The sequence below is a fragment of the Colletes latitarsis genome, chromosome 14, assembly GCF_051014445.1.
Source record: "Colletes latitarsis isolate SP2378_abdomen chromosome 14, iyColLati1, whole genome shotgun sequence".
Lineage (NCBI taxonomy): Eukaryota > Metazoa > Arthropoda > Insecta > Hymenoptera > Colletidae > Colletes > Colletes latitarsis.
Window position 1 is genome coordinate 29,525,492 of NC_135147.1, and position 16,848 is coordinate 29,542,339.

At 37.8% G+C, this 16,848-nt stretch overlaps 3 protein-coding genes across 21 annotated transcripts in view; 2 read left to right on the forward strand and 1 right to left on the reverse strand.

Moving 5' to 3' along the window:
* The window catches only part of Mtd (TLD domain-containing protein mustard), a 138,634-nt gene extending 131,454 nt beyond the window's left edge, over positions 1-7,180 (forward strand). For 12 of the 18 annotated variants that reach the window (XM_076782135.1, XM_076782126.1, XM_076782129.1 and 9 more), the window contains one exon: positions 88-2,503. In XM_076782135.1, coding sequence (XP_076638250.1) covers positions 88-223 — 136 coding nt within the window. In that variant the 3' untranslated portion in view covers positions 224-2,503. Of the gene's footprint in view, positions 1-87 lie in introns of all 18 variants that reach the window. The other 6 variants (XM_076782136.1, XM_076782139.1, XM_076782133.1 and 3 more) reach the window with 1 other exon arrangement.
* A 203-nt stretch (positions 7,181-7,383) lies between these two features.
* Positions 7,384-16,461, reverse strand: Hao (Hydroxyacid oxidase). The gene is made up of 8 exons (XM_076782150.1): positions 15,106-16,461; positions 12,995-13,146; positions 8,560-8,815; positions 8,240-8,368; positions 8,036-8,168; positions 7,843-7,959; positions 7,601-7,712; positions 7,384-7,518 (listed from the first exon to the last, which is right to left on the reverse strand). Exons 1-8 carry the CDS (start codon positions 15,237-15,239, stop codon positions 7,451-7,453), a joined length of 1,101 nt encoding a protein of 366 aa, XP_076638265.1. The 5' UTR covers positions 15,240-16,461; the 3' UTR covers positions 7,384-7,450.
* LOC143350203 (N-acetylgalactosaminyltransferase 6) lies at positions 9,061-13,001 on the forward strand. 2 transcript variants are annotated; one of them, XM_076782148.1, is made up of 3 exons: positions 9,061-9,694; positions 9,927-11,501; positions 12,423-13,001. In XM_076782148.1, the coding sequence occupies exons 1-3, from the start codon at positions 9,488-9,490 to the stop codon at positions 12,426-12,428; spliced, it is 1,788 nt and encodes a 595-aa protein (XP_076638263.1). In that variant the 5' UTR covers positions 9,061-9,487; the 3' UTR covers positions 12,429-13,001. The 2 variants fall into 2 exon arrangements, with proteins under 2 accessions (XP_076638263.1, XP_076638262.1); XM_076782147.1 differs by having other exon boundaries at positions 9,064-9,694; positions 9,927-13,001.
* Positions 16,462-16,848: the final 387 nt, after the last annotated feature.

The window sequence follows — 16,848 nt, forward strand, 5'->3', positions numbered from 1 at the left end:
AAACGATTATCAAGTACTTGACCGTCCCTTTACGAGCATAACCTATGCACTTGTACTAATACAAACGAAATACGTTTAATGTTACAGTGGCAAGTTTGGATTGTGGCTGGATGGCGACCTGTACCAAGGCAGGACGCAATCCTGCAGCACGTACGGAAACGAGCCTTTGGCGCCGCGCGAAGATTTCGTTGTGAAAACACTGGAATGTTGGGCGTTCATATAGGACACGGCCTCCTCCTACACGTTGTCCAGGACTACGCCCTCGCCACAGCCTAATTTGACCTGAACTCGATAGTCTCGTGGAGGTATATCGTCCCCAGGAGAGATCACAGGAAGACTACAATTTCTAAGAGACATTACCAGAGGAGATTAAATCGATTAACGGGTTTATATACCGGCTGGCTCGATCCACTACTGATAGTTTCTAACGGACCGAGGTACATAGAACTGTCAGTGTATAGAGATTAATGGAAGAGTTGTGATTCTGTACGAGGAACGAAACCCCCATAAAGAAGGGGGATGGTGGGGGAAGCTTTTTTGATGAAGAAAAAAAAAATAATGCCGACGATGCGATATTTGCAACGTCTGGCCAGATCATTGACCCACGGACTATTATATAATAATTATTGATTATCGTTTAGCCTGTCCTATTTGTTTTTCTATATTAAGTTGTCGTATTTATTTTATTTTTTATATATATATATATACACACACGCATATATATACGTGTTTTCGTTGAATGAATCGTTACAAAGTCTGGTTTTACGATCGCGTGTCGTTCATGATTATCAGAAGTATCGACGACGACGGCCATGTATAAATTCGTTGCCCGATGGTCGTCGTTTCGAACTAGTCGCGAGAATTACGATCGTTGATGGTCGATGTGATCGCAAACAATACTGGGAGAGAATGTGTGTAGCGTGAATGGATCGGACGAACTTGGTGGAATGACGACGAGAGAGATGCGGTACGTATGAAGAAATGATAGAATCATGTTCAGAGTTGGGACGGTGATAATTACGAAGATGAAAGAAAACACACGACATCATGAGAAATGTTTAAACTAACCGTTTGTTGATGTGTAGATAATTGTAGATAGTAAATGTAAATATATGTATTACCAATCGTGTTAACGGTACAGTTAATTTTAAAGAAGCAGCTATTGTACGCTAATGAAGAAAACAAAACGTTGCTGAACCACCACCTGTGTAGCTCGTCTCACGTATATCTTGGAAGGACATGCCGGCTACATATACACACCGTATACACAATTATACAAGCAAACACTAAACGATACTCTGGAAGCGTGATCGCAGCCCGATGTAAACGATCCAAGATCTGAGAACAAGTAAGCTTTAGAGGAGGAAAAGGGTTCGTACTGATCATTTACGCTGATACGTGAACTAAGAGAGGATCGAGTGAGAATTGCGATTAAACTGTCAGCGGTGGCTGATATTCTTTGATAAACGGTGACAAACGTGCTTCTTGAGCCTCGAGTGACCACAACGAACACACACGCCTGTGCCTCGCTTCGCTCTCTTTCTCTCCTTCTGCTAGAACACGGTACAATCCCAGCTGTAGAAGTCCTGCGTCTAATCAGAGCCGAAGAAAAGCTCTACACAATGATCGTACAATTACGAACAAACATCTCGATTTTTATGCAGATGCAGACAATAAGAGGAATATGTTTGTCGTGGTATTGGGTTTTTGGTGGGTACGATGCAAGGTCGATCTAGTTCATCCATCAAAAAGAAAGAGGAAGGAACAGTTGATTTCTATTCTCGGTATCGTGTAACAATAAAATTTCACTCGGCTCTGATTATCCGCTATGAAATTGTTAATTCACATACGACCACGAGACTGTTCACGAGCTTATAGTCTCTATATTGTATTAGGATCAATTGACTGTGTCGCCCACCGTTTCTACCACTTTGTAAAACACAGATTTCCGTTGTCAAAAGGTGAGGGGACTAGCCTAGTGTCGAGAGATTGTACAATTATTTAGTAGAACGAACGCTACTAGGAGAGGAAGTTTTGATAATCGATTTTATAAATTGATTTTTCCCTCGAGAACGATTTTCTAGCGGCTCCACAACGAGATGTTACGTCGAAAAGATGAAAAAAAAAAAATAAAACGAAAGATGAACACGCCCTTTTATACCGTAGCGAGTATACCGTTGCCATTCCTTCCATTTTACTAGGAACAGTTTCTAACTTGTGTCGTTTCTACGATTTTCGAACTTCGTATTTCTAGGGCTGCTTTTTTTAAAACGTGTTCGTCGGTGATAAAAAGAAAAGAATGTCTCGATCATGATTATCGATGTTATCAAGGGAAAGGCTTAAAAAAAGCAGCGCGCGATGCAAACGATAGAAAATGTCTCGAAAGATCGAGACGTTGTGAACGGATCGAGAGAATCGTAGATTTAAACGAGACAGGAGTATCCGGTGCACTGGTTATGAAACGCACTTACAAAAAAATAAATAAAAAAAAAAAAAAAAGAAACATTGCCAGACAGTAGAAAATTCCATGGAGCACGGTTTCAAACAGAAAAAGAAAAAGAGTGGAGGAAAGCACAAAATGTATTTAAACGTAGCTTATTACCAGCTTGTTTAGGTTAGTTTTCGAGTACGTTGATACACTAAATGCGACGCGCGCGCGCGCGTATCGATCGTAGCATTGTCTAGGACTTTAAATTAGGCGTCTAGGCGTACTCTTGTGATACTAATGAGGTAAAAAAAACTCCTAAACGATGTATCGAGTCGCTTCTAGTATGTGTGTTACTCTGTAACAGTGCTTATCCTTTCGCGGTAGAGCGATCGTTCACCTCACACCGATGAACTCGTGGAATCTCGATTAAAAGAGCCAAGACAATACAAATTCAAATGCAAAAGGGAATAGAAAACCGAGATGCTTGACCGGGGCGATTTTTCTTTTCTTTTCTGGGTTTTTTTTTTTTAGAAAAGGAGTCACAATTCTCGCCTTCGTGTCGACGACCACGGAATAAATGTACATTATAACGAAATAAAAAAAAGATCGATTATGTGTGTCTGAAAAAATAATTTTTCGTTCGTCTCTTGTTTTTCTGTGTTTCCGTGGTTGTGTTGTAATATTTTCAAGCGAAAAGAACTTTTAAATTTGAATTGCTATATTCTGTCGAATTAGAGGTAAACATTACGACAAAATAATTATCGTCATGCTCTTGTCAACTGCCTTGGAAGGATTCTTTTTCTTCTTCTGAACAAAGCGTATTCTGTACTGTATGTAGGAGCATTTCCAACACACTAGGTGTCGTCTAATCTAAAGTATACGCAACTGCCTCTACAAAAACAAATGTAGACGTATATTAAGCATGTCACGTGAAATCGAAAAGAGATTCTAATCGTAATTAACGACGATATTTCCTGTACGATCAATTGCGACATGTTATGCGCGAGCTCGAACGCTGCAAGTTACCTGACGATCTTTTCAATGCTCTGATATAAAAAAAAAAAAAGAAAACGAGACCACTGTTAGAAAAGAATTGATCTTGCAAAGCATATCACGAGGTGCAAAAATTTGGTCAGCCAAGATCGATGATACTTTTTTAATGTGTGTTTCGAACTGTTCGAAGATGATTCTAAACTGTTTGAGCATGATAACCTTGCAGTCAGACTTCCTTGTAAAGGATCACATTTTTTTTTTTACTTTTTCTGCAGCTCCAACTACTCTGCTCGCAATAAAAAAAAAAAACTAAGAAACAGCTTTCAGTGTAATACAAAATACAAAAATATCAAAGGTTTAAACTTTGAACAAGAAAACTAGACATTAGATTCTACAGAATTAGTTTACAAAATTTCTGAACTTGGAGAAACGTTCAAATATGTAAAAAGAAAAATTAATAATTTATTTGGCTAAAGCAGCATCTTCGTTAATTTGGGAAAGACCTAGTTTTAACCTCAAAATTCTGATCACTAGGAATTTAGGTTCTTCTATGTAGGTTCGTAAAAATTAAGTTATATTTTGTTATAAATATATATTGATAGAGGCGACAATGGTATTAATGAACAGACAGTCAAAAGGTTCGAATGGTCGAAGGCCGATTTTCGACAAATTGTTCCTTGACTATTGGAAATGGGAATTGCAGTGTGCTCATCTATCCTGAACACGTTGAAATTAATTACTATAACTGTTAAACATAGAAAAACAATCAATATAAGCGTATAGCTTTCTGCGTTCGTGTACGAAAATGTAGGAATAGAGAAAGTAAGAATCTCTGCTGCAAGCAAAGTAAGCTCACACGAAAACTAATGTAATCGCAAAAGTATATGTATATTCGTAGTTATATTAGTGGATGTTAGTGTACTAACAAGAAAAAAAAAGAACGTAAAATAACGATGAAGACAAAGCAACAAATTACATGTCGAGACGAAGACCTTTGGTATACACATTGTCAATTAGATTCAGACTGATCGCAGGGATTGAACACGCATAAAAAAAAAAACTCGATGTTTTTCAGTGTTTAGCTACATAGATATTGTTGTTGTCGTTGTTGATAATCGTCGCTAAGACACGATTGTACGTCTCGATACGACATAGCGGGAAGGAACGAACTTTAATAAACGAATACAGAAGAAAGGTTAGGTTCGTGTTTCGAATGCATAGATTCTTTATTGAAAAAAAGAGTAATGTCGAAAACGACAGAATCAGTGTCAGCTACTTGGAAAAATCGAAACTTCATGCTATGTCGTTCAAGTATAGCCTGTTGTACACGTATAGACAGCTACTTGTACCAAAAACAAAAATATGTAGAAACGTAGAAAAACACAATCGTTCTCATCTTGTATCCGATACAAATTCGGTTTCAGATTTTGTTAACTAATTATCGGACGTAATTTCTGGTAGGATTGAAATAGAGACGATTCCTTGTCCAAATATAAGTTGAAATCGTGGCAAACATTTTCTTTTCCCAATCTTATCAACGAAATTAACCTAATATTTACATTTGTATTATATGCTTCAAACACTCTCCAAACAAGGTTCAAAGTCGTTTTTCTCGAAGCCTTAAACAAAGAAATTTTACTTTACGCTTTCGACTTATTTTTGAAAAAGGAATCATTAGACTTTCAATTGTACCTAAAATTATGTTGCACCGTGTATTTATGATTTCTTCTATTGATTGAGTTTATCGATTCCCCATTATTTAGAATTATTCGAAAACATTAGAGTATAATGTCTAATTTCAATATTTGAGAAAATTGTTTCCTCTTTTTATTTTTTATTGTTAAATTGTTTCAGTGTTTCATTTTGCAATTTTTTAATCGAGAATATGTGTCAATCACACGTATATCTATCGTGTATTTCACTTGCAAACACGAAATACGTACAAGACTCGAATCTTTCCTGCGCAATCCGCGAAACGATATTCTAAACACATTTTTTACACTATCAGCATCCTTTCGATCGAAACACGATCAATTCATCCTCGCGATTTCTCCAGAGGAAAATATCTTTTTTTATTATTTTTTAAACACTATCGTAATTAATTCGCAATTGATTGGATCGTTTTCCTCCATCGAGTAACGATTACTCGGTAATTTTTGGTCTAACCTAGTCGATCGAGGTACAAAATCGTTTCGAACATTGTTTTCACGTTGCATAAAAATACGATGTTAAGACATCGGCCAATGATATCAATCGTACATCGATCAAGAAACCTGTTCTCCGATTACGTATCGATTCGTGGTACGAGTACCAGACACGAAAAAAGAAAAGAGAAAAAACTGAAAAAAAGAAAAATCGTATTCATCTAGCTCACTCGTCCCATTTTTCGAGGGGAAAAACGAAAGAAAAACATATCCATCGTTCGAAATATCGGAACATTCGTTCGAGCCGTCGTACGAGACGAAAGGGGTGACTGTCTAGAGCAAACAGAAAAGTCAGGGAATCAAAACAAAGGGCCCGGAGCGATAAGGGGAAGATAAGGACCCCTCGAAACACACGTATACACACACAACTCTCTGGACCAATGAATTTTACACTACTAATTGTACTGTCGCCTAAATCGCCACTTCCGTGGAAGTAATTCTCTCCCCATTTCTCAATCTTAAAAACTTAGGGGGCAATCAGCAACCAAACTAATCATTCCCGCGTTTCACAAGCAACAAAAGCAACCCACAACAGCAACACACTGTGTGTCTATCGTAATCGTATATTAGCCAACTGTATACCGTGTATGTTGAATTAATCGTACGGACGAGCCACTAAGAAAAACGAGAGAGCACGTTTGCGTACATTTCTTGTTAATTAAATCTTGTCACGTGACATTAAAAAAATCTAAAGATTAATCGCGATACAATTTTATTTTTTTTTTTTTCGTTATTCCAGAGAGAAATTACCGAATAAAAGATGGTTAATATTTTAGCGAACCAACGTTGCTTCCTTTGTCGAGTTTTACGAGATATCCTGATCGCAAACGTGTCCCCTTTCTGAACAAAATCGCATGTAAAATGACAGAGATAAAAAAAAAAATGTTTCACTCCGAAGAGTGAGAGTGTGTGTGCGCGTATGTATGTATATAACGTCAATACACAGTGGTGGAAGCGTGTATGTGTGTATATACCACACACGTGTACATTGCGTATACATATTATACATAATTTAGCGTCGCAGCGTGCATACACAGCAGAGACCCGTAGCGCGAAGGAGGTCACTATACATATATACATAAAAATATACATATACATATTATAAATATATACATACGAGTAATGGTAAATTATAACGTTGTAAAGCTGCGAGTAAATGAGTGCTACGACTGCTGACGGCGGCACAGAGTTACTAAGAAACAAAAAAAAAAGAGAAAACAAAGAGAACCCGATAGGGATGACGGAGAAAGAAAGGGATTTATTTTTTTGCCAAGAGAACACGCCCTCGTTTCGCGGAGGAGGGAAGGACGGATATCAGTAAACCAATGGAGTATTTTGCGAATGTCGTAACAGAGATGCGAGTATTCTGCTGCATGTTCCGTGCGTACGTTATATCGACGTTCATAGTCAATCTGTTCCGTTTAAACAAAAATCGCGGATCACTTTGGATGCGTGTGCGCGTACGTATGCTTGAGAATTGTGATACGTGTGCCGCGCGCACACGCATATATGTATACAAAGAAGAATATACAAAAGATATTCAATAAAACGCCAATATTGTGAAGTGCATTTTCTGAACGCCATTCCCGTTTGCGTGCACACTCGCGACGCAATTGACCTCTTGCGGTCACATACTGACCGAATCGCGTTCCATTTTTACGCCTTGTCTCTTCGAGGAAACAACAGGCACGTGCATCTAGCCTAAAAGTCTGATTATAACTATTTTAGGTGAGGAAATATTGCGGTATCTTTATTAAATGATTCTTACGCGAACGTTACTTTGCGAATAATTTTATTACGATTATATTACACTTAGATTAACCTGTTACAAATGACTATAATAAGATTCATGCTTTACCATATCCCGGTTCACATCTTTTACCGATCTACAGCCTAGAAATTAATCGATCAAGTATTCCAAATTATCTTATCTACAGGCTTGAAATAAACATTGTAGATTGAGATATTGACTTACCTGTTAACGCAAACGTCAGATCAATTTCTTTCCTAAAAATTTCAAGAATTTGCTTTGCACCTTCTGTGCCCGAGTAACACAAACCCCACAACATAGGTCTACCAACGAATACCTAAAAAAATTCAATTTTCATAAACCGAGGTTAGAAACAAATTTACATACTCGACATTATCAATTTACTAAATCTTAGAAAGTAACTGCCATTTAATGTATTACAATTATTGTAGGTAAGAGATACTTGCCATTTTCGCGCCCAAAGCTAGTGCCTTAAACACATCGATTCCTTGCCTCACGCCTCCATCCATATAAATCTCTACTTTACCGTTTACAGCCTTAACTATTTCCGGTAATGCTTCGATCTAGTGTTCATAAATTGTTTCCGTTATATTTGTTCGGTATGCATATCGAGAATAATTAGAAAGATTAGTAACAAACCGATGCTGGAATACTATCGACTTGTCGGGCACCATGATTCGAAACGATGATCGCTTGCACTCCACTTTCGATAGCTAAAAGTGCATCTTCCGGTGTTAGGATTCCTTTCAAAACAATGGGCAACTTTGTATTGCTGCAGAAACCCATAAAATTAACATTCGTCTCGAAGTCTCGCAATTTCCGACCACAAAATTTTTTTCTAACCTTTTAACCCATTTGATATCTTCCCACGACAAAGAGGCATCAAACAGAGATGCAACATATTCGTTCAAACCGGAACCAGACTCCGTAGTATTTACTCTGTTCGACATCTCTCCAACGAAATTTCCTAATCTGAAAATATTCATTTTTCTAACGACCATTGTCAAAGAATTCGGTACTTCATATTTTATATAGATGGCAGTAGAGTGTCATGTTTAGGAGATAAATATTCTAGCACGGTATGTTAATTATATCGAACATTCTCTATGGTGGATATCATTCGTCTATATCTTCGTTTCAATGTTTTATTACTTGAAGTGTACCTCAAATGATTTGGTAGTGTAAATTTGTTTCTAACATCGGCTCGTCTATCGCCGAACAGCGGTGCATCAATGGTAACAACGAGTGCTTTGAAACCAGCTCTTTCTGCTCGTTTAATTAAATTTAAGGTAACGTTACGATCTACATATATATAAAGTTGGAACCATTTTATTCCTTTTGGTGCCGCTTCGGCTACTTCTTCGATGCTACTTGTTGATATCGTCGACAGCGTATAAATCGTACCAGCTGCTTCAGCGGCTGAAACGTTAGAAAGTTTGTCGAATGCTGTAATGTCCGTGTAAAAAAGGTTGACAAAAAAGTATCAAACTGCTCGAGTATGTCAGATAGTCCGATTACAATTGGACTGATCCTGAGCAGCCGAACTTTTGCATGTTACGTACGATCGATCAAATCCCACCCGATTTTTGTTGTACCCATACGTCCCTAATGAAAATCTAGCAGAGTGGTTAACACTCCTCAAAAGATAGTGTATTTTCAAATATTGCATCCTCTCCTCTTAACGATGGTGTATCTATAGTAGTACGACCAGGTTATTTGTTGTCGACCGAATGTATAATATGTAGTTCTAAGTAGAAGCATGAGCAGTTCGTGAACGTCTAAACCGAATGTAATATTCGATAAACGTTATTAAAGTTTAGGGAAAAGTCTGCTTTTACTATATCGTGTACGGGGCCCGTTCGTCGAGAATTGCTTCGATCTCCGGGGGATCGATCCTCAGTCGACGCGTGGCAACCGTGTCTGTCTCATGTATTTTATCGAAACACTGCGCCGACGATTTCGTATCGCAGATAACAGCTGATAAGCTAAATTTTTCTACACATGAGGTTAGTTTCGAATAGATAGTTCCCTAAGCCGGTGGGTAGTGGCGGGTTTTATGTAAGTGTCGTCGCACGACATGAATCTTTCGCGATGATGAGAAGAAATGTGATAAGCCTGATAAAGTTCTTTATTTTGGCGGCCTTCACTGTCTTTCTGACCGTTGTTGTATTCCGGTACGTACGGACATCACCTAACCATGAAGTCGCAACACCGGTAACCGCATTTGTAGCCATCGACGTTGACAGTCCGAAAAATCAGATTGATTCTGGGCAAAATTTCAACGACCATCTGTATCAGGTATGGGTTAAAGACCTGTTCTTTATACGCGGAGTTGGTCGATGCAAGTGAAACAGGTTTCGTGATAGCTTAACCTTCTGCATTCCGTCGCGCAGTATCGTACGATTACTTTCATGCACCTCGATGCAAATAATATTTTATTTACTGTCGCGTACACTGATGTATCGTTCGTAGCAACTCTTGAAGCAACTCTATTGCTGTAGTATAACATTTGAATGAAATTTTTCAACAGGATGAGGAAGACAAAATAGATTGGCATGATTATAAGAGAATAGAAGAAGAAGCAAAAAGAAATGGAATGGGTGAGCATGGTAAGCCTACGTTTCTATCACCCTCTCTTGATGCGTTGAAGGAAAAACTCTATCAAGTAAATGGCTTCAATGGTGCACTCAGCGATGAAATCTCAGTAAATCGTTCGGTACCTGATATTAGGCACCCAGATTGTAAGAAAAGGAAATATCTGAGAAATCTTGATTCAGTCTCTGTGATAGTCTCTTTTCATAATGAACACTTTAGCACTTTAATGCGTACTTGCTGGAGCGTTGTTAATCGTTCCCCAGCATCTCTGTTAAAAGAAATAATATTGGTCGATGATGCTAGCACTAAGGTGGAATTAAAGAAAACACTAGACAATTATGTTGCCGAACACTTGCCTAAAGTAAAGATTGTGAGATTACCAGAACGTTCTGGATTAATTAAAGGCAGACTGGCTGGGGCTAAGGTCGCGAAAGCAAAAGTACTTCTATTTCTAGACTCTCATAGCGAGGCAAATGTCAATTGGTTGCCACCTTTGCTAGAACCTATCGCACAAAATTACAAAACTTGCGTGTGTCCTTTTATCGATGTGATAGCTTATGAAACATTCGAGTACAGAGCACAAGATGAAGGAGCAAGAGGTGCTTTCGATTGGGAATTGTACTATAAACGATTACCATTGTTACCCGAAGATCTTAAAAAACCGACAGAACCGTTTAAAAGCCCGGTTATGGCTGGTGGTCTCTTTGCCATCAGTGCTAAATTCTTCTGGGAATTAGGTGGTTATGATCCAGAACTAGACATATGGGGAGGTGAACAGTATGAATTATCGTTTAAAATTTGGCAATGCGGAGGACAGATGTACGATGCACCTTGCTCGAGAGTGGGTCATATTTATCGCAAATTTCCACCTTTCCCCAATCCGGGCAAAGGGGACTTTTTAGGACGGAATTACAAAAGGGTAGCTGAAGTGTGGATGGACGAATACGCAGAATATATTTACAAAAGACGTCCACACTTGAGATCGTTGAATCCCGGAAACTTGACGGAGCAAAGAAACTTAAGACATAAATTACACTGCAAGCCATTCAAGTGGTTTATGGATAATATAGCCTTCGATCTTGTCGATGTATATCCTCCCATTGAACCAGATGATTTTGCATCTGGAGAGATTCGTAACATGGGCGTGCCTGAATTGTGTCTTGATTCGAAAAAACGAAAGAAAGACGGACTCGTGGTAGTCGACGTTTGCATAAAAGACAATCCTAAGATTCAAGGAGAACAAGAATTTCGGCTGACTTGGCATAAAGATATTAGACCAAAGGACCGTACAGAATGTTTAGATGTTTCTAGAGGAGAGGTAAAAGCACCTGTAACATTGTACCCTTGCCATGGGGGACAGGGAAATCAATTATGGCGTTACAACGTCGAAAAGCAATGGTTAATGCACGGCCACTCGTCAAGGTGCTTAGATACAGATCCAGCAAGTAAAAAAGTCTTCGTAACGAATTGTGATTCAGCGTCTCCAACGCAGAAATGGAGGATCGAGAAAGTAAATATGAAAGCCATTAATAACTGGGATAACGTGGGACCCAAACGTCATTAATTCCTTTGCTTCTTGTATTGCCATTGTTTTCTTAGTCCCTATTTAAGTGTCATTTCCATTCGTGTGTAAATACATAAACATATTTCCTTTTCATTTAACTAGTCAATCGAAAATCGCGATTTTTGACTCATTCCCATCGTGGTATATAGAAACGTATTTTAAAATTGTAAAACTGTTTTCTAAATCACGACAGAACGTACGTTTCTTAGCGTTTCTTACAGTATTTCCCCCGTCACGAAATCTTTTTAATGCATTTCTACTGATGTAAATATTGTATGTACCCTCTGTTGTGCCTTAAATATATAGCTGCATTTAGAACTACAGCGAGACCTCGATTTACGCGGTTAATTCGTTATAGAGCTTTTTGCGTAAGTTGAATTGTATATATGTATATGATGTATTGTATAGCGAAAGAAAAATCTCGAGTTAAGCATAACGTCGTATTAGCAGTAAAATTAATGTAGATAATCGAGTAATGTTGTCTTAATGGTAGACCTTTTAAAGACTGATTAAAATGTCTGATCCAGCACGACTGTTTAGCAATTTTTATCAAGACTGATCTTCCTTTCCCCTTACAATACATTTAGTATGCAATCTTTGTTACAAAAGTAAATTGGAGTTAAACAAATCCACATGTATTCTTGTATGAAAAGATAGTAATTACTATTTAATCATAATTGTAAATCGTTAATCGGATTACATTTTGCTCCACAGTGCATGCATGGAAAATATGTAAAATTACATAATCGATCGCATAAACTGTGCATCTACGAATCCGCGTGACTCGAGGACTCACTGTACACATTAATTATAGCAATTACTTTATAAAACAACTTCGCTTTAATGCTCAATTTTTACCTACGACAGGACTGATCGAATCGTAAAATTTCTTTAATGCCAAACTCTGAAATAGCTAACTAAGTTTCCCGACTGACAAACAGGATACTTTTATAATATAAAACTAAACGCAAAATTAATCGATTTTTTCTTGTATATTGTTAAGTAATATTATGTACAAGCTGTTCAAAATAAATCACAAGTTCCGTGTACGATCGATATACGATCGAGCAACAATAATTTTTTAAGATGTATGCGAACATATCAACTCTATGCACGCATTATCAAGCACCGATCACTTGATAACACATTTTTACACTTTATTGAGGTTTGTTACGTACACCTGTATCGACGTAGCAAGCGAATGACAATTTAGTTACTGTATAGGAAGTAAATAAAGTGAAAAGAATCTATTTTATAAGAAGAAAAAAAAAAGATAGAAGCTATGTGTCATTTTTTATTGAACTTAACTTTGCTCTGAATATGCATTGGAGGGTTAAATTTAATAGAAACGACCTTTCAACTGTATCCATCCTGGGCGAAAGAAACGGATTCCCGCGTAACGCGTTCGAATTTTACGAAAGGATTATATTTTAACGTACCTTTCGCGTTCCCGCATTCGCCGTCGGGATGCGCCATGCGCTGCATCGCCGATGGTGCTACCCCTAATGGCATCGATATCTTTTCACCTAAGATCGTGGTACTTAAATCCCTTTTGGAAACATCCCTTAAAAATCTAGGCCGTATCCTATATCTGCAAAGTGTCACGATGTTTTAAATCGTACTTGTATTTGTTTGTTGCCACCTTATTATATTTGTGACAGAACAGGTTGACTTTCCATAGTACATGTTTTGCATATGTGATCCAACACTGTCGTAATAGTATTAAATTCTCCATATACGCGTAGAATCGAATTGTTATCGGTACGAAATACGCCATTAGATCCTAATGTCACTGACAACTACTGCATTAAATACGACATGTATTTTTATCTCTGATATTTGGTTTGGTTTCAAACCTGTCACAAACGTGAGCATGTAGTTGTCACGGTACACACAGATCATTTGTTGTATCTTTAATGATAGAAATAAACGAGACACAAGTTCCTTTTTACTCAGATGGAAGTCCCAAGGACATTTTAATAGATATCCAATACGACCAACATATTCATTCGTGGTTATTTGTTAGTTTCTATCCGGAGAATGAATATCGTTAAGAAAAAACATTAACGATCTTGAAATGTCCTTGAGCCTCTCGTCTGGAATGAAAAGAACAGCGAATGCAATGTATCCCCCATAAAACGAAACAACGCCTGCGTCTAAAACTAAACGAGACGTTCCGACGATCGGGTTTCAGTTCTACATGCAGGGTGTTCGGCCACCCCTGGGAAAAATTTTAATGGGAGATTCTGGAGGCCAAAATAAAACGAAAATCAAGAATATCAATTTCTTGATTGAGACTTCCTTAAAAAGTTATTAAAATATTAAATTAAAAAATTTCAAATCATTCTGAAAAAATTATGTTTGGTTGCGGGGGTCAATTATAAGCATTTTTGGTCATTACACATACCCTCGAATTCCTACCCACCTTCGAGAAAAAAATTCGAGAAGGTGTGAAATTTTTCGACAGGAAAAAAATTTTTCAAATCATTCTAAAAAAATTATTTTCGGTTGCAAGGGTCGATTACAATCATTTTTTGTCATTACACATACCCCCGAAATCCTTCGTACTTTCGAGAAAAAAATTCCTTACCGAAAATCTAATTTCTGGCCAGAAATGTCTGCCCGAATTTTCATGCGAATCTTTAAAACGTCATAACTTCTGAACGGATTGGACGATTTTAATGTTTAAAAAAGCAAACTACGCGTATTTTGATGGAGAATATGTACAAATCGTAAAAATATTGGAAAAGTTGGTCCTTGACCTCGCAAAATGAGAAAAACCTCATAAAAATGGTACAATTTTCAAATGGCCATAACTCCTACAATTGTGAATATATTTCAATGAAACTTTTTTTCTGAAGTAGAGCCCATGGGTACCTACAAAAGAGTATTAAACAACTTTTCTATAGGGTGTCAAACAAAATTACTAAAAATCGAAAACGAATTTTTAAGAAAAATCGACAGGGGTAGGTGCCTAAATTTTTCGGCGAAATTGAAAAGTTTCAAATCGTTCTAAAAAAATTATATTCGTTTGCGGGGATCAATTTCAATCATTTTTGGTCAATAGACATACCCCCGAAATCCTACACAGTTTCGAGAAAAAAATTCAGAAAGGTGGACAAATTTTTCGGCGAAATTAAAACATTTCAAATTGTTTTAAAAAAATTATTTTTATTTGCGGGGGTCGATTACAAGCATTTTTGGTGAACAAACATACCCCCAAAATCCTACGCAGTTTCGAGAAAAAAATTCAGAAAGGTGGACAAATTTTTCGACGAAATTAAAACATTTCAAATCGTTCTGAAAAAATTATTTTTATTTGCGGGGGTCGATTACAAGCATTTTTGGTGAACAAACATACCCCCAAAATCCTGCGCATTTTCGAGAAAAAAATTAAATACTGGCGAAACTATAAACATTTTAACGAAGCTTCCATCAACAAATTAATATTCTTGATTTTCGTCTTATTTTGGCCTCTAGAATCCCCCATTAAAATTTTTCCCAGGGCTGGTCGAATACCCTGTATACTGTGTTATTTCTCAATACGTACTTTTTAAAAGCTTCTGTGTTCAGTCTCAAACTGTACTCCTCACCGGCCCCAGAATTGTAATAGTCTCTAACAGAGGGTGCTAAATGGTTCAAGGCGTGCTTCTGGTAATCCTCTATGCAAACGAATTGAGACATATTTCCTAAAATGAACACGCAAACACCGATCTCGAATTATTTTCAGCGCGTGAAACCGCTTTTAAAACAGACTGTAAATATTTGTTTCTTTCGCAAGCGCACACTTTTCAACGGCGGAGATATCGTATTCGAATCAAGATCTTCGTACACTTTAACGCAACACCGATTGTTATTAATATTTTGTACGTTTTATTGAATCGTAAATTCAGATACTGTCGCCCGTGGCCACACGTTTCGACGAAATTTGTGTTTAAACAGATGGTTCTACTATTGGCAACCGACTGCCACTGGTGCGTAATAGTGGCGATAACTCGACGGACCCAACGTGTTCATTAACATTGCTGATAAAAGCTACGATTACACTATTTAAGTTGGTATTGACTTCGTTTATCTGTGACGAAGTAATGAAAGACGAGCAGTGTCTGTTTCCTTGATTTTCGCGAGATGAATCTCGTTCTTTGTACCGTGAATACTACGCTATCGCTTGACCGCACGAACGCCAACAACATCGTCGTTATCGGTTTAATCGTTCCACGTAATTTAATGTCAAGCATGTAAATGGAGACGCAGTAGACGTTTCGGAATTCGATAATTGCATTCTTATAACAGACCCATGGACGTATAATGTAAGAAAAGAATCACTGAATCGTTTGTGTTTTCCTTAATTTTTCGTCTAAACGATATTTCGCGTTATTGTCACACAATGAGCAGTATACGAAGTCTTAATAATTACTTTACACTTATGGCAACTTTTACTAAACATATAAAATCTTATCAAATAACGTCTACACACTGCTACACGTATGGAAACGATTTCAAGACAAAACTGGACCCTTGGCAAGTATCAGATCAAGCTCATCGGTGGTATCTTTCTAATGACTGCAGTTACTTTGTAATAGTGTTAATATTACTATTTAATAAACTCTGTATTTGTTAATACAAGGATATTCGTGAAGTATCATTCCATACAAGCCATTAAGTATCATGTTTTCCCGATACAAAGTTCGACCACTCCGACAGAATTTCACAAAATTTTTTTTTCATTATGGGTACTTCGGTTATGTGCATCTACATAGGTCGGAAAGTAAAAATGCCTTGGGAGTCGAGAGGGAAAGGCTCACACTTCCCTTCTCGCTCTTCAACAACTAATATCCGACCTCCCTTCAGCAGGTCTTCACGGGCCTCTGCTGACCGCTGCTGACCACTCCTGGAATTTCTGACAACGTATAACGATTACGACTGGCTACTGTTAGTCTCTCCCAGCCTCTGCTGACCACCGCTTATATTTCTGACAACGTATAACGATTACAACTTACTACTGTCAGCCTCTCCCAACCTTTGCTGGACTCTGCTGACCATCGCTTATATTTCTGACAACCAATAACGATTACTACTGACTTCTGTTAACCTCTGTTGGCTTTGCCGGTCTCTGTCAGCGTGTGCTTGTCTCTGCTGAACTTTCCTGGCCTCTACCGAACGCTACTGACCACTGCAGGTATTTCTAATAATCTATAACGATTAATACTTACTACTGCATGCCCCTACAAGTCTCTGCTTGCCTGTGCATGCCTTTGCTGCCCTCTGATGAACACTGCTGACCACCCCTAGT